General features: G+C 40.9%; 4 protein-coding genes across 4 annotated transcripts; 2 read left to right on the top strand and 2 right to left on the bottom strand.

The window, feature by feature from the left end:
• Window positions 1-341: 341 nt before the first annotated feature.
• On the top strand, window positions 342-4,232 carry LOC134648278 (uncharacterized). Its single transcript, XM_063502769.1, has 3 exons — window positions 342-765; window positions 1,225-1,461; window positions 4,012-4,232. Exons 1-3 carry the CDS (start codon window positions 378-380, stop codon window positions 4,230-4,232), a joined length of 846 nt encoding a protein of 281 aa, XP_063358839.1. The 5' UTR covers window positions 342-377.
• Window positions 4,233-7,765: 3,533 nt separating this feature from the next.
• LOC134648521 (adenylate kinase isoenzyme 1-like) lies at window positions 7,766-11,250 on the top strand. The gene is made up of 5 exons (XM_063503043.1): window positions 7,766-7,922; window positions 8,566-8,787; window positions 9,354-9,512; window positions 9,848-9,988; window positions 10,999-11,250. Exons 1-5 carry the CDS (start codon window positions 7,890-7,892, stop codon window positions 11,197-11,199), a joined length of 756 nt encoding a protein of 251 aa, XP_063359113.1. The 5' UTR covers window positions 7,766-7,889; the 3' UTR covers window positions 11,200-11,250.
• Window positions 11,251-11,443: 193 nt separating this feature from the next.
• On the bottom strand, window positions 11,444-17,488 carry LOC134648369 (adenylate kinase isoenzyme 1-like). The gene is made up of 4 exons (XM_063502894.1): window positions 17,181-17,488; window positions 16,278-16,426; window positions 15,363-15,515; window positions 11,444-11,544 (listed from the first exon to the last, which is right to left on the bottom strand). The coding sequence occupies exons 1-4, from the start codon at window positions 17,467-17,469 to the stop codon at window positions 11,464-11,466; spliced, it is 672 nt and encodes a 223-aa protein (XP_063358964.1). The 5' UTR covers window positions 17,470-17,488; the 3' UTR covers window positions 11,444-11,463.
• A 939-nt stretch (window positions 17,489-18,427) lies between these two features.
• On the bottom strand, window positions 18,428-22,183 carry LOC134648277 (adenylate kinase isoenzyme 1-like). The gene is made up of 5 exons (XM_063502768.1): window positions 22,082-22,183; window positions 21,493-21,673; window positions 20,614-20,762; window positions 19,532-19,708; window positions 18,428-18,517 (listed from the first exon to the last, which is right to left on the bottom strand). Exons 1-5 carry the CDS (start codon window positions 22,181-22,183, stop codon window positions 18,437-18,439), a joined length of 690 nt encoding a protein of 229 aa, XP_063358838.1. The 3' UTR covers window positions 18,428-18,436.
• Between the last annotated feature and the right edge of the window lie 279 nt (window positions 22,184-22,462).

The following is a 22,462-nucleotide window of genomic DNA, read 5'->3' as shown; positions in this document are numbered from 1 at the left end:
GATTGTATTGCAACAATCTGTTTGTCGGCTTCTCGCTGTATATGAATTACATATATGTTATATTGATACATATATATGTGTGATACCTATCTGTAATCCTGAGTCACGCTTTGCTTTTTGAGTTCGCTAACCGTATTATGCGCTAACCGTATATACACTTAAAAAAAACCAAGTTGGTAGAATAGAAGACATCAAATAGGTAGTCAAAATGCATCTGAATGTGAACAGTAAGTACTTAAAGATCTCGTACATGGTGCTTTACAACAACGAATAACTTAAGTACTTACTAGTCAAGATTTACTATAGGAGAATACTAAATACATGCAGTGCGACCTCCGTGGAATGAACTGACTTGGAAACAAACCAGTACCTACGTAATGAAGATAATGTCTCAGATATTCCTTTTAATAATATCATCCTCTCTAATCCTAACGAGTGCAAACACAAAATGCTCCAGCGAGACCACTCCCGTCGTCCCCAAATATTACAAAATGGAAAAATGCCAAAGGTCCAAACTTGGCATTGCTGCTAAGGCCAACTACACCACTTTGACCAGCTGCCAGCGCCTTGGCATCGAGAAGAAGGCGTTGGCATTAAACTTCGTGCCCCCGGAAGTGCTGAGAAAGACAGGGAAGAAGAGGGATAATGAAACTGAACCTTTAGAGTATACGTGTGAGGTCCTGAAGTGTGCTGAGGTAGATGGAGGGTTATCTTTGGTCAATGACTCGAGATATGACTATTATAGCATCTACGCTAAACCCGTTCGTAAGTAACTATTTATTTATCAACCATGCATGGCAAAAGATGGAGTATGGATGTGTTTTTGCCAGAAATTAGGTACGGACAATGCAGTGAAAGCAACGTCTTCGGTTCTTCGCGCACACGCTCTCGATTTCATCACTAACACAGAAGCGATTTAAGCCATTATGTGTATAAGTACAGTCACAGTCAGCAGCAGAAGTTACTAAGCGGTCCAAGTGTTCAAAATAACCCTGGCGCGACTTTATTTTTAAGAGAATAAGAGCGTGTCAAGGTAATTTTGAACACTTATCTCGCCCGCTTAGCAACTTTTGCTACTGACTGTAGGTACCTATCTCTAAACAAGAGTCAAGTGCAATTGTAAAAATATATTTTCATAGGAATGTGACCTTTATGCCTATCACACTGTCACTGTCACTGAAAATTCTTCAAAGTTAGCTGGATTCTATTGTATGTTTATTTCAGTGCACATAAACTCCACATGCATCCCAGCCACCGGCATGTTCTACCTGACGCCCACCAAACTCAACTACACGGAGGGGCGCACCGCCTGCCGAAACATGAGCGGGGTGCTAGCCGACACGGCCAGCGAGCAACGGACGGATGCTCTCGCGCAGATGTTGGCCGGCGCGGGAGTGGATGCTGCGCTTGTTGCGCTGCGGAGAAGCAATGCTAGCAACAGCGTATTTATAGGAGCCAATGGTATGTTATTGCCTAGTACACATAGGTACATGGCCGACTTAAGCCACTGCGAATGGGAGCGAATAAGTGTACCTAACCCAACTCAAGTACACGGAGGCGCGCACCGCCTGCGAAACATGAGCGGGGTGCTAGCCGATACGGCTAGCGAGCAACGGACAGATGCTCTCGCGCAGATGTTGGCTGGCGCGGGAGTGGATGCTGCGCTTGTTGCGCTGCGGAGAAGCAATGCTAGCAATAGCGTGTTTATAGGAGCCAATGGTATATTACTGCCTAGTAACACATAGGTACATGGCCAACTTAAGCCACTGCGAATGGGAGCGAGTAAGTGTACCCAACCCAACTCAAGTACACGGAGGCGCGCACCGCCTGCCGTAACATGAGCGGGGTGCTAGCCGATACGGCTAGCGAGCAACGGACAGATGCTCTCGCGCAGATGTTGGCTGGCGCGGGAGTGGATGCTGCGCTTGTTGCGCTGCGGAGAAGCAATGCTAGCAATAGCGTGTTTATAGGAGCCAATGGTATGTTTTTGCCTAGTACACATAGGTACATGGCCAACTTAGCCACTGCGAATGGGAGCAAGTGTACCCAATCCAACTCAAGTACACGGAAGCGCGCACCGCCTGCCGAAACATGAGCGGGTGCTAGCCGATACGGCTAGCGAGCAACGGACAGATGCTCTCGCGCAGATGTTGGCCGGCGCGGGAGTCGACGCCGCGCTTGTTGCGCTGCGGAGAAGCAATGCTAGCAATAGCGTGTTTATAGGAGCCAATGGTATTTTCCACGCCGTGTCAAACACAAAAGCTGTCACTCAGACGCCACATCATTGAAGTGTCAAAACTGAAATTGAACTATATACATGCACGTTGGTCTATGTTGCTCTGTGGCCTGTGACCGATTAATCGGTCTTTGGCGTTGAACCTACGGTGCGGATATATCGGTCATTGGCGTCCAAAAGGTTAAGCCACTGCGAATGGGAGCGAATAAGTGTATCTAACCTAACCCAATTCAAGTACACGGAAGCACGCACCGCCTGCCGAAACATGAGCGGGGCGCTAGCCGAGCGAGCAACGGACGGATGCTCTCGCGCAGATGTTGGCTGGCGCAGGAGTGGATGCTGCGCTTGTTGCGCTGCGCAGAAGCAATGCTAGCAATAGCGTGTTTATAGGAGCCAATGGTATGTTATTGGTTATTGCCTAGTACATATAGGTACATGGTCAACTTAAGCCACTGCGAATGGGAACGAGTAAGTGTACCCAGTCCAACTCAACTACACAAAACTAAAAGCAATCGCTGCTTTGTCAGTGAAATTGTCAATTTTCTTTTGTTCGTTGTTCGAGAAAAACGCTAGTAGACGGAATAGTCCCTAGGACGGAATTAGCCACATTGACCTTACACAAATTGTATCTACTAAGTATAGTAACGGCACCAGTCATGGGACATTTAAGAGGAAATTTGGAGTCTGTGATATTTCCCTGATACATGTAAAAGTACTACCGCTTAGCTTGTTAAAAGATGAATATCCATCCTTCTTTCATGTTTAAGGCGTGTTGTATCAAAGATACCTACTGCAATTAGTTTCCACATAATTAATAAATTAAAAGTATGTTTTTTTTCTCCAGTCATGGACAGCAAAGCTCCAGTAATGGGTCCCCATAATGGACATACCCGATCAGTATAAGATATTGGAAAAGGGAATAAATTTTTGGCAAAAAACTAGTTATTAGTCATTTTTGGTATAAGCTTTTATGTAAAAATGTATTTTTCTTTCGACAGCCAACTCATCGAGACAATTCTAACAAACCCAAACACAATTAGGTTGCGTTTATCACAGAGTTCCTATGGCCACCTCCTGTTTCCATCATAAGATCTGGTCCGAGGAGAGCTCCTAACATAGTTCGTAACTACATTATACTTCTGTATTGTTTAAACATGACATTACGCCATGGCAAGCATCATTATGTAAATTGTCCCATCATAGGAGGTATGCAGTTTTACAGCTCCTATAATGGGATTGGGCAAAATACCACTATTTTTTATACATATCTAGAGTCACGACATAGTGTGTTGTATACCTTATCCCATGGTAAATGCAATTAACAAAACACATTCTAGTTTACACCAAGTAATATTTAATTACAATTTAATATATGAACTCACCTCTCTTAGCGAAGTTGTTAAGAATTCTTACTGGTTATTTTTTCAGTGACACGGCAACTTTTGGGTTGGCGCCAATTTCTTAAAAAGTAACCGAAATTAATAAAAAGTCAAACTTAAACAGCTCTAATATGACTCTTATTTATGGTTAAATATTGCCAGTGTTTATAAACTACTTTTACATACTTATTTTAGAGGATTTGTGGTTTTATGTCCCATTACCGGTTCCACGTCCATTATAGGGTCCATTACTATATATATTACAATATTGCGAGATTTTGCGTTTTAAGATTATAAATTGTAGGAAGATGACATCTGTCACTGTACCCTAGCGGACGGGCGGCTTTAATGCCTAATGGCATTATCTACGAGTCAACCAAATTTCTATTTTAATAGGAGACTCGCTAGACTGCACGACCTACCGAGCCTGGGCGCCCGGGCACCCGCGGCGCCAACACGACAGGTTCAACTGCGTCGTAGTCACGCGCCAGAAGACCTGGAGGTCCACATCCTGCAAGAAGAAGTACCAGGCGCTCTGTGAACTCAACCCTGGGGGACCTTATAAGCGAGGCTCCATATTTGCCTCGCTAGCACCTCCTAACAGTGAGTATCTTTAACCTTTTCCACGCCGTGTGAAACACAAAAGCTGTAACTCAGACGCCACATCATTGAAGTGTCAAAACTGAAGTTGAACTTTATGTATATGCACGTAGGTCGATGTTGCTCTTTGGTCTGTGACCGATTAATCGGTCTTTGGCGTTGAACCTTCGGTGCGGATATATCGGTCATTGGCGTCCAAAAAGTTAACAGTCAGAATGGTTTCTTAAGAAAATGGCGTAGCATTTCATCAGCTTCCTAGCATTGTTCCATTGTAATCTCTCGCCTGGAGATAAAATGTTTTTTTTTTTTCAGGTACGGAAACACCTGCGCAAAACTAAGATTGAAAATCAGTCAACATAATAAAGGCCTACTGAAACCTTATAAAAAATGTTTTCTTTTTATTCCTGTTTTAGTCTAATATTTAATACTAAGAGGAATCTAATAATAATACATGGATGGTCGACCATTTTTTGAGTTATCGCCCGGGATGCGACGATCGCCGCCTACGCAGAGTTTCGCGTACCTAATATTGCCTGACGTGCCTGACCAAAGTATACAATACTCACAAGGAGTGCCTGACCCACGGTCTATACCTTAAGTCATCCACCTATTTAATGGGTAACTAAGAGCCTCTATAAATTATACAATTTGGCTCAACATGGACATACCGATGTATTGCATAATAGGGATGTTGACATGAATCGCGAATATATAGCATGTTGTGTTTTTACCATAGCAGGCAATATTAGAACGCGGAAAATCATATTTTGCAAGTGTAAATATGCGTAATAAATTAATTAAAAATAATCAAAAGTATTTAAAATAATGCCCAGTATCACGTGACTGCAAACGCCAATCGGAGCGCGTGACGTAATCACAGTGGAATCACCAAAGACAAGTTATAAAACCTGCCTAAGTGTCTACAGATTATCGTACCGAAACGCGATCTTGGTGCGGTGCGGCGCACGAATCGATAGTGTGTAAGGTGGTGCGTTAAGGACGCAGCTATAAGTTAGAGCGAGAAAGAAGGTCGCTGTCCGATGCGGTAGTGTGTTAAGGCTTTAAAAAAAATTGTCTATTGCCATATAAAGAATTTAAAAAATGACTGACAGCAGTTTGTTTAAAACGCCGTTACGTCATCAAGGTCACGTGACAGTTTGGAGCGTTTAGGCGCGAAATTTAAACACGAAACTTATTATACATGTTTTTTTATTCAAAATTAATGAATATATTTTTTTAATATTTTTTTCTGTAATTATTACGTGTCTATCTACAAAATGAAACCAGTTCCAAAAAATTGTCAACATCCCTATTGTTTTCCATCGTATTTACTCGGAAACATTCGTATTTGTCATGATTAGTTCAGTCAATGTCATTACTTTTTGTACCGAGACCATAGATGGTAGTATTTCTATAGATGTGGCCTACCGCGTGCCCCCGTAAGGGATAGACATAGATGACGTCACAAACCCGGGGATACCATATAGCTAAAAATTACCCCAATATTAATTATCAAATATTGGGGTAATTTTAATCACGTTCGCGAGTTGTTCGCCTACGTAAGACGCAGCGATAAATAAAATATCAATGGGCCAATTTTTTTTTTTTTTAATTTATTTAGAAAACAAACAGCCTTTTACAAATAAGTCTTACAAAAATGACTAAAAATAGGCCTAAAGTTTCATACGTTACTAAGTTGATTATTACAATGAAAAGTAAATAGGTTACTTAATTATAAATTACCCGTAGGTATAGTTGTGAGTACAACACGCAAATAAAGTAAGAAAACAATGCAAAATATTGACTTGAAACAATTTTTCAATTACTAGTAAACAAAATATGCCGAACTTTGTTCTTGAAAACGGACAAACTATGAACAATGTCTATATCATTAAGCGATTCATTATACATATTACAAGTACGCCTAAAGAAAGAATTTTTAGCATACTGTGTGCCACAGGAAGAAATATAAAAGGTAGGTTTTCGTAATATGCTTTCGGTGCCCAGTTTCTCCTTCCGGTTGCTAAAATCCATTTAGCACGCGTGCCTGCATCTTGTGGAAATCTGGAGGTAATAAACGAAATATTCATTTTGTAATCTGTCACTCTTATTGCAAAATTAAGAATTAGTGCCTGCAGCATATCATAGAATTAGATTCTCTGAGTCGTGGCAAAACCCCCTATAACGTTAGAAAGAATCCGTAATGCTTAAATAAATATAATTTACATTTTAATTTAAACACAGTTCAATTTTATTGTTCGTATATGTCCAGTTCTACAGCAAAATTATTTATAAAAATGTTATTAAAATACAAAATACCCGAATTTTGGGGTAATGATATGCATCGCGGGCTGGTATCCCTCGAATAATAGCTATGCAACTAAATTGAATACACGTTATTAAAAGGGTGACGGCTTACTGTCAATATGCGTACGTAATTTGGTCGGTTAATTTATCAGGAAATATTTATAGGTTAATATTTTTACCCGAGTTATTATTTACTGTAAATGCTTTTTCTACTCAGATTTTAATTGATATAGATTATAGGATGCTGTTACTAAGCATGATAATGTGACCGAAGTATAAAATACTGTATTTACCTGTGAAATGTTACGTTGTCCTGTTTTTGCCGGCAGTCACTTGTACAGCGCAAAACTGGGCAATTCACCATATTTGTTGAATTGTTAAGTACTACTACATGCACACCAAACACTGATTTCAATATTTTTCCTGATAATCTTTGCACTGTTCATATGTTTCACACCAATTTGACGTTTACGCATTGTTTGTATCCCACCATAAACTACGGTGGGGAATAAAAAAATATGAGACTCTGACAAAGACAAACAATAATAGCGCTTTCTCTGCTACTCCTAGTGAAAGATACATAAGACTATCCCGTTCTGTCAGTTATCCCCACCACTCATGCCATGCCCTCGACCGAGACTGACTGAAATAGTAAGACACGTTCGTAGGTTTCCGTGAAAATACGATGGAAAATAATTTTGCACTTTGCACTACATCAAATGGGTACGTATATATTTAAACGATGGCGGTGCCGCTTTTTATCAAGCGTTGTTTGATTTTCGACTTTAAGTGTTGGTCGTTAAATCGAACTTAGCGTGCGGACGGATTCAAGCGCGTTGTAAAAGCGCTCGTGCTTATGAGGCCTTAGTGTAAGGTCTGAGTAGACGCTCGAAGCGGAGCGTTCGGCGGGGCGTGCAGCGTGGCGTCGGGCTCACAAGTGATTTGAGCAGCGTGCACTAAGGCCGCTCCAATACGCTTGCATTTGTTTAACATGCACGCTGCACGCCCCGCCCCGCTGCACGCCCTACTCGATCGTCCACTCAGGCCTTACACTTACACTTAGACTGACTCCATATCTACGGGCATAGGTCCGCCATCGTTGGACCTTATGCCTTTGTAATAAGGTCCACCAATGGATAGTTAAGTGTGTTCCTGTTTGTACATCATGCTAAAAGGAGGTTTGTATATTCCAGACAATGTCCTTACTGGCCAGTTACCGCCATAATTCGAAAACCGTCACTAATCTAGACGTTACCCATTTCAAAATTGTGTCACCTGTATTGGCAATGTCATTATATTTCACAAACTTTATTGGATATTAATTATTATTAGTTTACAATTGTACTTGTAATTAGTTTGTAGCCATAATGGGCTGTTTATCATCAAAGAATGAGAATGAGGTATGTTTCGTTGTTTTTTGGGTGATGTGATATCTTAATAGTTGTGCTCTGTGACATATTTAGCCACGACCAGCTGTTATAATGATATATTTTGGCTGATAAATCATGTTCCTTGATCGATGTATTACGCTATTATTGAAGTTGGCCAGTTTTTATAGCAAGTCATGTTACCAGAGTTGAAAGGCCACAAGATCCAACAGACACAAGTTTATCAGAGTTGAACTTCCTCAAGGCAGTTATCTACACAGTTAGTACAGTCGGCAGTAAAAGTAGCGGATCAGACGACGCGCCAAATTTATAGTTTATCAAAGGACTGTCTCATTTCAAACATAGAGAGAATCATACTATCTTTGTCTTACACTAGTACTAACACCCAAAAGAAAAGAATGAGTATGGTTTTCCTGGTTGTTACTGACTGACAAATTGGTTTGACCAACTATATTTACCAATAGCCGGGTCCACACAGAGCTAATATATATATATATTAGCTCTGCTATAGCATTACGCGCGAGGTAATTTCCTCGCGCACAAAACGTGCCTCGCGCACGCCGAAAAAGAATAGGTCCGAAAGGTCGCAAAGGAAGCGGTGAATTTATCATTTTTTCTCTTAATATAAAGAAGTGTAATATCCATTAAATTTTAGGATGAAGGCGTATACGACATGACGCCCATCAGAAACCTCCCAGTCATCTTCGTGAACGGCGTCCCCGGCGCCGGGAACCAGACGGTGGCGCAGACCATCTCCAACATTACCGGCTACACCATGATCAGGCCTGGCGAGCTGGTGCGCTCCGAGGCCGAGAAGGACACGGCCCGGGGCCGGCTGATAGCTGACCGGCTGAATGCTCAAGACGAGGTTCCCGAGGTAACTAACCAACTCCATCACCGGCTACACCATGATCAGGCCTGGCGAACTGGTGCGCGCCGAGGCCGAGGACACTGCCCGGGGCCGGCTGATGGCCGACCGGCTGAATGCTCAAGACGTACCTGACGTACTAGGCTATTCCATTAATAGGGAATTTTAGAAGGAATCTTTACTTTCAAAGGTTCAGTTCAGAAGTTCGTGCGCCATCTTCTTTCCTGAATATTTTCAAATCAAGAGTGAAGAAATATAGGTATTTAGACCGGAAGTAGACAATAATTTAACGAGGAAGAGGCTGTCATTAAGGGGTGATATAGACGAACCCAACTGCAATTTTTCGCTTCTGTTTCTTTTTTAATTAATTATGAAGACAGCCATATCTAACCATGTTTGAGTGAAGTATATAACTTAAAACTTACATATTGCAAACCAAAAGTAACCTTACGGTATAACTAGACCACCCGGCCACGACGATACCCGTCCGGAAATCTCTGGTGAATGCTATCTTTGAAAGGCTAGGCGCCTTTGACCAACTCTAGACTCTCTTTAACCTTACGGTATGTCCGCAGCAACTGACGGTGGACCTGATCAAGGAAGAAATGCTGCAGCAGCAGGACTGCAAGGGCTTCATCCTGGTGGGATTCCCCAAGAGCTCTCGCATGTCCAGCATGTTCCACCGCCAGGTCAAGTGGCCAGAGAAGATCGTCGCGCTGGAAGTTGATAATGAGGTAGGTATTCCGCCATTTTGTTTCATTTTTGTTGGACTCTCGATACGATGTACAGTCAAGGGGTGTAACCTCACATACCTGCTGACCGTCCTGTATCTGTTGTAGATTTGTAGGTATTGTAATTACAATTTAAAGGTGTGGAAGTGCCATTCGTGCCGTTAGACGGATGTGCGTTTTTTTTTTCTCGTCGTTTCCCCAGATGACATAATATAAGATTTCTTTAAGTAAAATTTTAGAGGGTATGTGCGACGAAGCCCAAACCTGTCCGCCTTCGGAATACCCAACTGCCAGTGATGTATGTAAGTATATAAGTAAAATTTTGCCTCGATTGACAGGTGGCAGCGACGCGACTTCAGGCGAAACTATCGGAATTGGGCAGACCAGAGTCGGACATAAACTCCGCGAGGCAGATCGTCAGGGAAGCGGCGCACAAAGTCAAGAGCGTGCACAAACGGCTCGGAGGACATATTGTCACGGTAAGACACCACCACTACAGTAAAGATACGATTACAAAAATATTAAGTAGGTAATAGTGCATTACATACCTAGGGAGGTGAATTCGTGAATACCTCAGATTGCAGGTGTTTGTAAAATATGCGATAAATATGCGATCTGGGGCTTTACGAATTACCGCCCGTGTTTGTCTAAAGTTTTACGTCTTGCCTTGGCCAGGAAGTGAGATTTTCTAGAAAATCCCATCATCTCTAGAAAATCCAACTTACGGGCGGGCGGGGTGACGTAAATTAAATTACAGGGTCGCCCAAAAATTACCTTTGACAAATTTTTCAAGAGAATATTTGGAAAGATACGTTTTGTTTTAGTAAAATAATTGTAATTTTAATGATATTTTGTAAAAGAGGTGTTAGAAAGAAAAAATTGATAAATTGTCAACGTATTTTTGGGCCAAAAAAAGTGATTGTTGAGACAAATTAACTGGTGTTGCACTATGTTTCACCCCATAGTTATATTTTATTTCATTTCTACAATTTCTTGAAGCATTGTAACCCTCCTTCGGCTACGTTTTTATACGCAGGAACAATGTCCATAGCAAACTGGTATTTGTAGTTGCATTTTCATTTTACTACTTTTAAAGCCGGGTATTCATTAGGCAACATTTGTTAATAAACTGTTTATGAATTTGATCATCATGTTTTGCAACAAGTTTACCGTAAACACTGTTTCTGAAACTTAGCAGTCCACAGTTTATTTGTTGCTAGGATGTCTCCCGAGGATTATCTATGTTTCTAAACTTGCGTCACACATGTCCCCACTCGATGACATCTGTTTATAAACTGAATGTTTCGTCTTGCTCTCCACCTAGAGTGGAGAGCACAGCAACATGTTTATGCAACAATATTTCATCATCCTTGTTTATAAACATGTTTACAGAGATGATGAAACATCGTGCAACACTGTTTATAAACAGTCATTAAACAGTGTTTATTAACAAAAGTTGTCTAATGAATACCCGGCTTAAATGTTCCAGCTGGATAGCTCCAGCAACCCGAACGCGCTAGCGTCTACTCTAGAAGAGATCCTGTCCGACATGCTGGAGACCCCCGCCAAAGAGGACCGGGACGGGGAGGGAAGCCAGGGGCAACAGGAACAGGGGACACAGGAAAGCCACGGGAGACAGGAAAACCAGGGCAGACAGGAAGAGACCCGCGCCGAGGTCACGGCCAGTTAGGGAATCCGGATTGTGATCTTTTTAAAATAATTTATTGTACGAGTTTTTCAATGAGGTGTTTTATTGCGTTTTTTGTTACATCCTTGAAAACATAACCCGTTTTTTGGCAAAGAGTAAAAAGGAATGAAATAAGAGAAATACTTTGGGGGCCGTTTTGACCAGTGATCAGATTTTATTTAGGAAGAAACAACTTTTTCTGTCTTGACTAGTAGATAATGTAGGTACCATAAAAAACGGCATCTTGAATTCTGGTAAGACAGTGGCTTAAGTGTTCTTAGAGACGAATGAGTCTAGGATCTCTGACAGTTCGCGGAACATCGTGTCTGCATCATTCTCGGCATTTATCTGTTAATAGACAAAGGTTTTATTTACTTCATTCTTTATTACAAGGTACGTCCAGATCTAAAGTATGGACGGTAAGCAGGAAGAATTTGCTGCTCGCACAATGGCATTGACCGTCAACAACTAGGTTAAGCCCCCTCCACACTCGTGCGCGAATCGCGGCGCGAAGCCGCGAACGCGAGTGTGGAGTCGATTTCGCTGTCTGCGAATATATATATAGAGACAAACCAAAGAAAGTCTGCAGCGCAATAATTTGACATCGAATTAAAAAACTACATATGGCAATGTTTTTTAAGCAGTCAGTAAACGTCATGCACTATGTATGTGTTTGTCAAAATCGTTTAAATATTCATTGTGTTTTGTGATGAACGGAATAAACATGGTGAAACCTTACAAAACCGGCGTGCGGGAGTTACTTTTCCGCATGACGAATAATTTTACACTTGTAAAAAGTCAGCACGAGGCGATTCAAGCTGAAAAACGACAATGTTTACAAAATTTGGAGTTGATGACGGGTAAGTGGAATGAAACATCTTAATACTTCACCATGTGTACCTACTTAGATAATATAATATTGGTTTAGACTAAGGTTTCACAGCAAATTGAACACACCTAATAGGTATAGGCATACTTATGAACTTCCTCTAACATTTCGAGAAACTCATTGGTACTAGCCGGGTTTTGAGCTCGAACCCACAACCTCCATGCTTATGCTCACGGCATGGGTACCTACTAGTTAAAGCTAAAATTAATTTTTAATATATGTTTATTGTTTTAATGGTTTATTTCGTTTTTCCGAAAACTAGTTCGCAAATTGCGGGCAATTTCTCTGTCAATCTAATTACGCGCGCCTTAATGGGAGTAAAAGAGAAAGATGCTCGCATATTGAGAACTTCGGTGTTCGCGGTAGGCCCTCTGTACCTATTTACCGCCGTCGCGGATATTACAAAAGCTTATTAATTTTGATGAAGCCAAATGTCACATTCTCCCAATATTATTTATCAATATTAGTATATGTCTACATATTAATAGTGACATCTATTGTTGGAATGAAATTTATTTTACCATAAAAATTAAGCTGTGCATACAGCTTAATTTTTTCATAGACGGTAAATATGGTAGAAATTTCACAAGTATCAAGACTATTTAATCCATTTTCTGTGGTGTTGTCGCATACTGATTTTTAAAAACTACTTTTAATCTAGCGCTGCAGACTTTCTTTGGTTTGTCTCTAGATGGTCAAGCAGATCTTGTCAGTAGAAAAAGGCGGCAAATTTGAAAAATGTAGGCGCGAAGGGATAAATTCCCATAGAAAATTTGAATTTCGCGCCTTTTTCTACTGACAAGATTTGCTTGACCATCTATATAAGTATGTATATACATATATATATATATATTTATATATATATATATACATAGTCTGGAGGGGGCTTTAGGTAGTTCTCGATTCGCCGGATTCATGTATCATCGGATTCTCGTTTACTCGGATTGTGACTTACTAAAGTAAATCCGGCGAAACAGGTATCCGGCGAATCGGAAACTAACCGCCAAATCGACATCATGGGCGGAACAGCTAGGAATACCTGTAGGTATTTAATTACAAGCGTGCGATATAGGTGATAAGTAGATAGGAGATGGCGGATCAATGTACGAAATTCTTCGTGTTTACTGTCCTTACTTTAACAGCAATACAGTTAACTGACCATTAACCTTTTCGCCGCCATTGACTTGATATAAAGTCAGTACATTTCGTGCCCCACACTTCCACACGCCATGACTTGATATGTTATTCGGGTTGTCTACGTGCAATGGGGTTGGCCGGTTGCAGTATTTAGCAGACGGCGCCATCATAGCTTGCCCTGTCAATTGTCCCTAGATTTGTGTAAACATTTTGTTTTTTTAATGCCCTGGATGCAGTGCCGGCCCGAGCCCTTGATCAGGGTAGAGCGAAATCGGGTTTTGGCGCCCTTCGGTGAAGTTTTCTACAGCCCCCCCCCCTCACCCCCTCGCCATACTTTTAAAACTTTTTTTTTCTCTTTTGCCATTTTGGCACCCCCCCTGCCATCCGGCGCCTAGAGCGGCCGCGGCAGCAGCGGCCCTGCCTGGAGAAAAACCGGCCAAGTGCGAGTCGGACTCGCGCACGGAGGGTTCCGCACCATCAACAAAAAATAGAGCAAAACAAGCAAAAAAACGGTCACCCATCCAAGTACTGACCCCGCCCGACGTTGCTTAACTTCGGTCAAAAATCATGTTTGTTGTATGGTAGCCCCACTTAAATCTTTATTTTATTCTGTTTTTAGTATTTGTTGTTATAGCGGCAACAGAAATACATCATCTGTGAAAATTTCAACTGTCTAGCTATCACGGTTCGTGAGATGCAGCCTGGTGACAGACGGACGGACGGACAGCGGAGTCTTAGTAATAGGGTCCCGTTTTACCCTTTGGGTACGGAACCCTAAAAAGGGGCATGCTATGATAGCAAACCTTTGAAAAAAAAATATGAAAAATTATTTATTTAGGTAAATGTTTCGTTTTAACAATACATTTAATGGAGTCTCCTAGTAAGTAAAATATACCTGTGACAGGAGACCCCGCTCTTCCCAGCCAACATTTTCGTTCTAACAATTCGATATATATTTGAATTTAATTTAGTTTAGTATAGTCTAATCTAAAAAAGCGGCCAAGTGCGAGTCGGACTCGCCCATGAAGGGTTCCGTATTTAGGCGATTTATGACGTTTAAAAAAAAACTACTTACTAGATCTCGTTCAAACCAATTTTCGGTGGAAGTTTACATGGTAATGTACATCATATATTTTTTTTAGTTTTATCATTCTCTTATTTTAGAAGTTACAGGGGGGGGGGGACACACATTTTACCACTTTGGAAGTGTCTCTCGCGCAAACTATTCAGTTTAGAAAAAAATGATATTAGAAACCTCAATATCATTTTTGAAGACCTATCCATAGATACCCCACACGTATGGGTTTGATGAAAAAAAAAATTTTGAGTTTCAGTTCGAAGTATGGGGAACCCCAAAAATTTAATGTTTTTTTCTATTTTTGTGTGAAAATCTTAATGCGGTTCACAGAATACATCTACTTACCAAGTTTCAACAGTATAGTTCTTATAGTTTCGGAGAAAAGTGGCTGTGACATACGGACGGACAGACAGACGGACAGACGGACAGACAGACAGACATGACGAATCTATAAGGGTTCCGTTTTTTGCCATTTGGCTACGGAACCCTAAAAACTACCTTACACTAACTTAAGCTAAAATATACCTACATTATTATTAATATTAAGTGTGTGTGTGTGTGTGCGTGTGTGCGCGCGTGTGTCTGTGTGTCTGAGTGTGTGTGTGTGGGTGTGAGTGGGTGTGCGTGTGTGATTCTACGACTCTGATTACGTATAATACACTATACTGCAAAAGAAATGAGGGATTCTATTTCTTCATAGGTTAAGGATTTCAGTTTTTCTGTAACTGTAATTTTGCTACCTTTGACAGTTGCCAACCGCATTTTTGACATGGCGTTGAGGACACTAAGTATTACTTCATTGACGTGGCGGCGAAAAGATGAACGAATGGTCAGTTTAACCTTTTCGACGCCGTGTCAAACACAAAAGCTGTCACGCTGACGCCACGTCACCGAAGTGTCAAAACTGAAATTAAACTTTATGCATATGCACGTAGCTCTATGTTGCTCTGTGGTCTGTGACCGATTAATCGGTCTTTGGGGTTGAACCTACGGTGCGGATATAGTGGTCATTGGCGTCCAAAAGGTTAACTATCGATAATATAGGGTTCTGTCTGCACTTACTCTAAACGCTTTATCAGAGTACGCAGCCAACAGCAGCTCATCAACTTCAAACGTCGCCTTCACCCTCTGTTTGACTGCTTGCTCGTTCGCGGGCTCGCGTTTCATGATCCGCTTCGTCAAGGTGTCTGATGATGCTTCGAGGTAGAATATTACCTAGAAGGGTCATATAAGGTTACTAGAGACGAGGCTTCGCACGGGCTTACACAAAACCTTAACAAAACATACCTACACCTAAACCTTCCTCAAGAATCACTCTATTGATTGGTGAAAGCCGCGTGAAAATCCGTTAAGTAGTTTTTGAGTTTATCGGAACATACACACAAACAGACACGCGGCGAGGGGACTTTGTTTCATAAGGTGTAGTGGAGGATCTAAATTTGTTTGTAGTAACATTGGTGTCCATGGTTCTGTCATCCTGACGCTCCCAACCGTACAAAATACAACCGTATTGATAAAGGATACACAAAGGTGGCGAGCTTGTCTGGTAGATAAGTAGAAATTAGGTATTGTTTTATTTTCGGGAACAAATGCGATAATTGTTGTTTTTCTGTACTTACCTATATCAATGACCCAGGAGATACCTAATGGATAATTGGTTTGGTTTGCTTTACGTTTTTATTGAAGTGGATTCGGATTGGAATTGAACTCTTGAGCTGATTGTATTTGAGATAAGTAACCAAGAAAGCCCATAACATTACATATAGGTAGTATATTACATACCTAGGAAGGTGTATTCGTAAATGCTCCAGATCGCAGGTGTTTGTGGCCCGAACCGAAGGTGAGGGCCATAAATATGCGATCTGGGGCTTTACGAATTACCGTCCGTGATTTGTCTAAGTTTTACGTCTTGCCTTGGCCAGGAAGTGAGATTTTCTTCTCGTGTAGCGGGAACGCGGGTGACGTAAAAGTACTTACCGTGCAGGGTCTAATTCTTTTCTCAAACATGACGGCTTGACTCTTCTCTTTCGGGAACCCGTCAAGGAGGAAGCCCTTAGCGGCCCTGGCGTTTTTGTAGATGGCGTCTTTCAGCAGGTCGATGATCACATCACTTGGAGCTGTGTCATCTTAAAGGAAGAAAATTTAGGTTTCCTTTCATCGTAAATAATAGAAGAAATCTAATCTATAATATTTAAAACTTTCGTGTTTTAAACACATATTAACTCACATTTATAAACGGGTCTATCGCGAAATGTATTTAACCTTTTCGACGCCGTGTCAAACACAAAAGCTGTCTCTCAGACGCCACGTCATCGAAGTGTCAAAACTGAAATTGAACTTTATGCATATGCACCTAGGTCTATGTTGCTCTGTGGTCTATGACCGATTAATACGTCTTTGGCGTTAGACCTGCGGTGCGTATATATCGGTCACTGGCGTCCAAAAGGTTAATTACCTTTATTTACCGACGTTTCGACACAGGTTTCACTGGTCGTGGTCGCAAGGTAATGAAATAAAGGTAATGAAATAAATCTAATCTAACCCATCCCGAGGTTGAAAACGAAGAAAATACGTGAGATAAATCAACTGATATCTGAAGCTCTCAATTCTTGTTCTTAGATTGCCGCTTGTCATTAAATATTACGTACACAGCAGCCCCCTTCCTCAAGTTAACAAATGTACCTTACTTTTTCTTTTACTTCGAGGTTTCTTACATATAATAAATGCCCTAAAAGCAGCGGTACAATGTTGAAATTATGAAGGTCACTTTGACAGCATAACAATACAAGCGTTCATGGCGCGAAACGAAAGGCACAAATTACGATAGCAGGATCGTCAAAACGATTGACAGAAATACAAATAGCTAAATAAGCCACTCACTTCGCTCCAAAATCTTAGACAGGCACTTTCCTCGCACCGACCCTGACTTCACCTCCTCGTGAACCAACGCATCAGGCAATAAAAGTATGAAGCCATACTTGCTTAAGATTTTCTGACACTGCGTGCCTTTGCCCGAGCCTGGGCCACCGAGCACCCATACTATTGGTATGCCTTCCAAGGAAATTCTTTTAAACGCCTTGCATTTTTCAGATCTGCATTGTAAGGGGCAGGGAGGGAATTTCTCGATTACGTCTTGGTCGCACGGCCAGCAAGGATCTTGGTCATTCATTTTTTAATTTTGTTATAAATTGTTTTTTAAATGCATTGTTTGTATCAACGAATAGGTAGTAAACAATATGGTTTGTGTTGTATAAAATGATTTGGCGATTAGAGACGTAAATTATGTCACAGCGTGACAAGATGTTGACAAAAGGGTTTTGACAAGCTTGGTCCTTATTTTTGGTTCTAATTAAGTATGCGGAAAAAGGTTAGTAAGACCTTGTTTATGTTATGTTAATCGAATATTAATCTATGATGTATACCCACAGACTTGTAATTGTCGCTTATACCTTGTGTATACCTACCATATACCTACCTACCTATTTTACCCATACATTTGATACTAAAACGTAGTGGTTATATCTTATACCTTTAAACGAGCAATTCTTGTATATTTATTTACTTATTTATTTATTTATACCTTTAAACGAGAAATTCTTGTATATTTATTTACTTATTTATTTATTTATATATATATTTCGGGGATCTCGGAAACGGCTCTAATGATTTCGATAAAATTTTCTATATAGGGGTTTTTGGGGGCAAAAAATCGATCTAGCTAGGTCTTATCCCTGGGAAAACGCACGTTTTCGAGTTTTTATATGTTTTCCGAGCAAAGCTCGGTCGCCCAGATATTTCTCTTTGTTTGATACATTACACAAACTCTGACCAACTAGGTAAAAGATGGTAAAGTTGTTGAAAGTGGCCGCCATATTTAATTTCTTCATGTTTGGTACGATCGTGTTGTGATAATCGGAGACAAACAGACCACAGAATATGCCGTTAACCGTCGCCACAGTCATCATCTCCATCATCAGGTAAATCAGGTTATTCAAAATAAAATAACTAAATAACAAATAATTTCATATTTAATTTAATACGTCATTTTGCTTTATAAAGAGAGTCAATTTCATACCAGGGATATCTATATTTGTATTTAACAATTTTTTTAACCAGCATACCTACTATTCGTAATATTAATACTGCAGAGACACTATCGGATCCAGAATCGCTCCCACGTCTTTGAAAACCTCATCAACAGTTCTCTCGGCGTTTATCTGCAGAAAATAAAGTTTAATTAATTAGGTACCAAACAGGCTTAAACACTTAATTAGGGACTCAACGTCCTCACCATTTAGAAGGAATTCGCGGGATTCCTATATCTGGATTCGCGGTATACTTAGAATATTATTAGTACCTATTTTTGTAAGTCATCTCGCTTTTTGTTGTAGGTACAGTCGCCATCAGATATATCGGAGCGATCAAGGTGCTTACAAATATCTGAACACGCCTCTGTTGTCAAGGCGCTCTGTGCTACTATTCGCTAGGTGCACGACTGGTGCTGCCCTCATTTTGGCGGACTTTCTACGTTAAATCTTATGGAGTAAAATTAGTTCAAGCGGCTGCCGCTAGTACTAATGGCGGACATTCCATAAGATTACCTGTGTTTGTGACGATCAGCGCCACTTCCCCCTCCACCGACTTCGCACCTTGCCAATATATCTGATGGCAACTGTACGTCGTTTTAAGAGGGGGCGAACGCAAACTTGTAGTTTTTATATTTAATTTTTACACGTTTTTATCAAGGGCAAATGCCATTTACTAGTTTTTTTTTAATAACCTAAAAAATTTAAAGGCTGGATAGAAGAAATCACTTATTTTCAGTTGTACCTATATCGTTACCCTGCATAGTCTGCATATCATAGCAGTATAATTTTTGTATAAAGTAGATAGAGATACAGCCGCGGGGTTTTACGAGTAAAATTTTAAACGGAAGTTTTTCTGAGTAATGAAGATAAAAAGTAAACACCCGCTCGGTGGCCATATCTTCCGTAACAAGCAAGACTCACGCTGCCTCCTGCCTCACGAACGCGAAGCGAAGCGGCGCGGCCGGCGCGGCACATTTGCGGCAGCCCGGCGGGCCCACGGCGTTCGCGTTCGTAACGAGATCGCCGTAGGACACTTCTATATAGGCATCAAAGGATTGATTCACCCCGCGCCGCATCGCTTCGCTTCGCGTTCGCGTGTTGTTCGCCTACGCCGTACGCTGAAGTTTTTCCTCTCAAATATACCTTTTTGAACTTATGCGGGTACTGAGCCAGCACGCGATCATTGTTCTCCATGAACGTCTTCAGCCTGATCTGAATGGCCTCCTCCGTATCGTCGAACCGTCTCTCCTTGGCGTTGGCTGCGCGGTGCAGGATTCTCTTCCTGAGCGTGTCTGGTGTGGCTTCGAAGTAAATAATTGTCTGGGGAGAAAATCTGATTAAATCGTCCGATCAAATCAGGACGTGCGGACGCAAACGCCAATTTGGCTCGCCGATTAAGACCATATGTTCTGTGTTAAGACCGATATTACCGCCAGATTGACGCCAATTTCATCCCATCTGTTCCCAATGTTGATAGAGCCCACTTAGACTAACTCTACATCAACCTTTAAGTGACAAAGTGCAGAAATGCAGCTAAAAAAGGCAATTTTTATTTTGATGTTAAATTTATTTATGCGTTAGATTTTGATAAAATTTGGCTGGTTAAAGAGCTCCTCATTTTGGACGGGACTAATACGAAATCACTATTATAACCCGAAAAAAATGTATGCAATATTCCATTAAGTTACAAAATTAAATAAATTATTTTCACGTAATTCAGTGGATTTTTAAGACATACGGTGAAATTGCAAATTGTAAATTTAATACTCGCATTTTTTATTTCTGTGGGTAATTTTTAGCAAATTACCTATCAGGTAATTATTTTGCATTCCCGGATTTATTCCACACGCCGTCATCCCTATTTATCCCGATATTGACGGTATACCTATATCTTTTCTAACTTATATTCATGACAGGGACGGAGGGGTTGGTCTGTGGGGACGGATTAGTCTGTATTGTAGGTATAGACTTAATGCCAGGGCCGTCTTAAACTATGCTGGGGCCTTAGCACTCTAGAATTTGGGGCCCTTTTGGAATATCCCCAAAGTCAATGTTTTGTAGGATCTCACTTTCTATTAATGCACGTAACCCAGTTGCTCACTGTTACTGTCCGTCCTTCGGGCCCCTGAGGATCGGGGCCACCTGAGGATGGGGGCCCTGGGCACGGGCCCCGTGACCCCGTGTGCCCTTATGGTAAAGACGGTACTGCCTAATGCCTAACTCACGTTGGCGGGTGATATGGCCTTCTCAAATTCCTCGCCCTGACTCTTCTCTCGCGGGTATCCATCGATGAGAAAACCTTTGGAGTTCGCTTTGTTCCTGTCGATGGCTTCTTTGAGGAGGCGTAGGACCACCTCGTTGGGCACTAATTCACCTGGAATAACACAACACTGGTCTTCAGATGAAAAAATACGCATTTTTGGTACAAGCTAATCGCTGACTGTACTTTTCTTTCCACAGACAACTAAGACACACTTAGGTTGCGTTGTTTTATCACAGATTTCCTATGGCCACCTCCTGTCTCCATAATCAAATCAGCTCGATGGTACCATAATATTGCATTGTCACCCGACTTACATATGTATGCAAATTTTCAGCTTCATTGGAAGTCGGGAAGTGGGTCAAATTTAACTTGCAAGATTTGACCCGTACAAACATAGTTAACTACAAACATACATATACACAGGTACATTGCAAGTTAAATAAAAGCTTGTATAGTTCATTTTTTTAGCATTAGAAATAAGGTAAACAATCTTGATGTGTCTTTTAATTGAAAAACACATTTTAAAAATAAGTTACGGCAAATATGGAACAATTATGAATCTAATACGATCATTTATATTTTTCTGCTTTCATAAGTAATAGTTTTTGATTTTTAAAAAGCGTTTTTCGATTAAAAGACATGTCAAGATCGCTTACCTTCTTGCAAGTTATTTCTAATTTTACTTTATTTTACTTTACTTTAAAAAAACGAACTATAAAAATACACATTTTTGGTACAGGCTTATCGCTGACTGTACTTTTCTTTCTACAAGCAACTAATACTCATATCTTGACAATTCTAAAACCCCAAACACAATTAGGTTGCGTTGGTCCCTTCTTACCATGTTTGATGATTTTAGCAATGCGCTTCCCAAGATCCGAGTCTTTCTTCACTTCGTCCCGAAGCAGGTCTCCCGTGGAGAGATGGGTAAAACCGTACTTGTTCACAATCTTGTGGCATTGCGTGCCCTTACCCACTCCTGGGCCCCCAAGGATCCATACTATTGGCTTGTGGGCGGGAGGCTATCAAGTGATACAGATAAATTAGAGAAGTACCTAAAAAGTCTCCTAAAAACTCCCTAATTATTGTGTCAAATTGTTTTTATTCTAGCATTTAAAGAAAATAGTTTGCCGAAAGAAACTGTACTGGGTTACAACTTTGTGGCATTACGTGCGTGTGGCTATGAAGCCTAGAATAAATTTAAAAGTGGAAAAATTACTGTCTTGTGTGAGACTTGAGCCCACGGCCTCTGGATGGTGAGTTGGAGATTTGCTGGCTATGGATGAGGTCTTGGTGGTTCAAATGGCAGATCGCTGGAGTATCGATCCAGAGGCCGTGAGTTCAAGTCTTACCCAAGACAGTAATTTTTTTCCACTTTTAAATTTATGTTATATAATGCCGATCTTCGCCACATTAACCTTAGCACCTACCAGATGTGGATGCGTGGCCAAGTGGCAGAAGATATTGCAACCAGGTGGCTCTTCTGTTATTTCTTCTTCGCGCTTGGGTTGATTTGGCTTCTTAGGGGCCATTTTTTAATGATTTTTATTTAGAGATTTGGTTTGATCGGTTTGATCAACTATTGACAACTTGATATTGATGGATGACATCATGATGACATTTGAGACCATAGCAAAAAGTTGGCAAAGAGTAATAATATAGGGACTAAAGAGAATAAATTAAAGTACAAACAGCAACACTCCTAACTGTACATCATCGGTGGACCTTATTACAAAAGGCATAGGGTCCAACGTTGTATAGTTAACAGTGTGGGCGATAGCACCTAACATACTACACTACGGATTTGAGCC

This window comes from Cydia amplana, chromosome 5 (genome assembly GCF_948474715.1).
Source record: "Cydia amplana chromosome 5, ilCydAmpl1.1, whole genome shotgun sequence".
In the NCBI taxonomy this organism is placed as follows: domain Eukaryota; kingdom Metazoa; phylum Arthropoda; class Insecta; order Lepidoptera; family Tortricidae; genus Cydia; species Cydia amplana.
Note: the sequence above shows the minus strand (reverse complement) of the source record. Positions and strands in the feature narration are given on the sequence as shown.

Bases quoted from the DNA above. Each gene is read 5' to 3' on its own strand.
- LOC134648521 (XM_063503043.1), top strand. From the start codon at position 7,890: ATGGGCTGTTTATCATCAAAGAATGAGAATGAG. The intron at 7,923-8,565 runs GTATGTTTCGTT...ATTAAATTTTAG, and splicing joins CATCAAAGAATGAGAATGAG to GATGAAGGCGTATACGACAT. The intron at 9,513-9,847 runs GTAGGTATTCCG...CTCGATTGACAG, and splicing joins CGCTGGAAGTTGATAATGAG to GTGGCAGCGACGCGACTTCA.
- LOC134648369 (XM_063502894.1), bottom strand. From the start codon at position 17,469: ATGAATGACCAAGATCCTTGCTGGCCGTGCGACCAAGACGTAATCGAG. The intron at 15,516-16,277 runs GTAAGTACTTTT...TGACCCTTCTAG, and splicing joins AAAGAATTAGACCCTGCACG to GTAATATTCTACCTCGAAGC. The intron at 11,545-15,362 runs GTAAGTGCAGAC...GTCTATTAACAG, and splicing joins ACTCTGATAAAGCGTTTAGA to ATAAATGCCGAGAATGATGC.
- LOC134648278 (XM_063502769.1), top strand. From the start codon at position 378: ATGAAGATAATGTCTCAGATATTCCTTTTAATAATATCATCCTCTCTA. The intron at 766-1,224 runs GTAAGTAACTAT...TGTTTATTTCAG, and splicing joins CATCTACGCTAAACCCGTTC to TGCACATAAACTCCACATGC. The intron at 1,462-4,011 runs GTATGTTATTGC...CTATTTTAATAG, and splicing joins CGTATTTATAGGAGCCAATG to GAGACTCGCTAGACTGCACG.
- LOC134648277 (XM_063502768.1), bottom strand. From the start codon at position 22,183: ATGGCCCCTAAGAAGCCAAATCAACCCAAGCGCGAAGAAGAAATAACA. The intron at 20,763-21,492 runs GTAAGAAGGGAC...GTGTTATTCCAG, and splicing joins TGCTAAAATCATCAAACATG to GTGAATTAGTGCCCAACGAG. The intron at 18,518-19,531 runs GTATATTTGAGA...TATTTTCTGCAG, and splicing joins ACCCGCATAAGTTCAAAAAG to ATAAACGCCGAGAGAACTGT.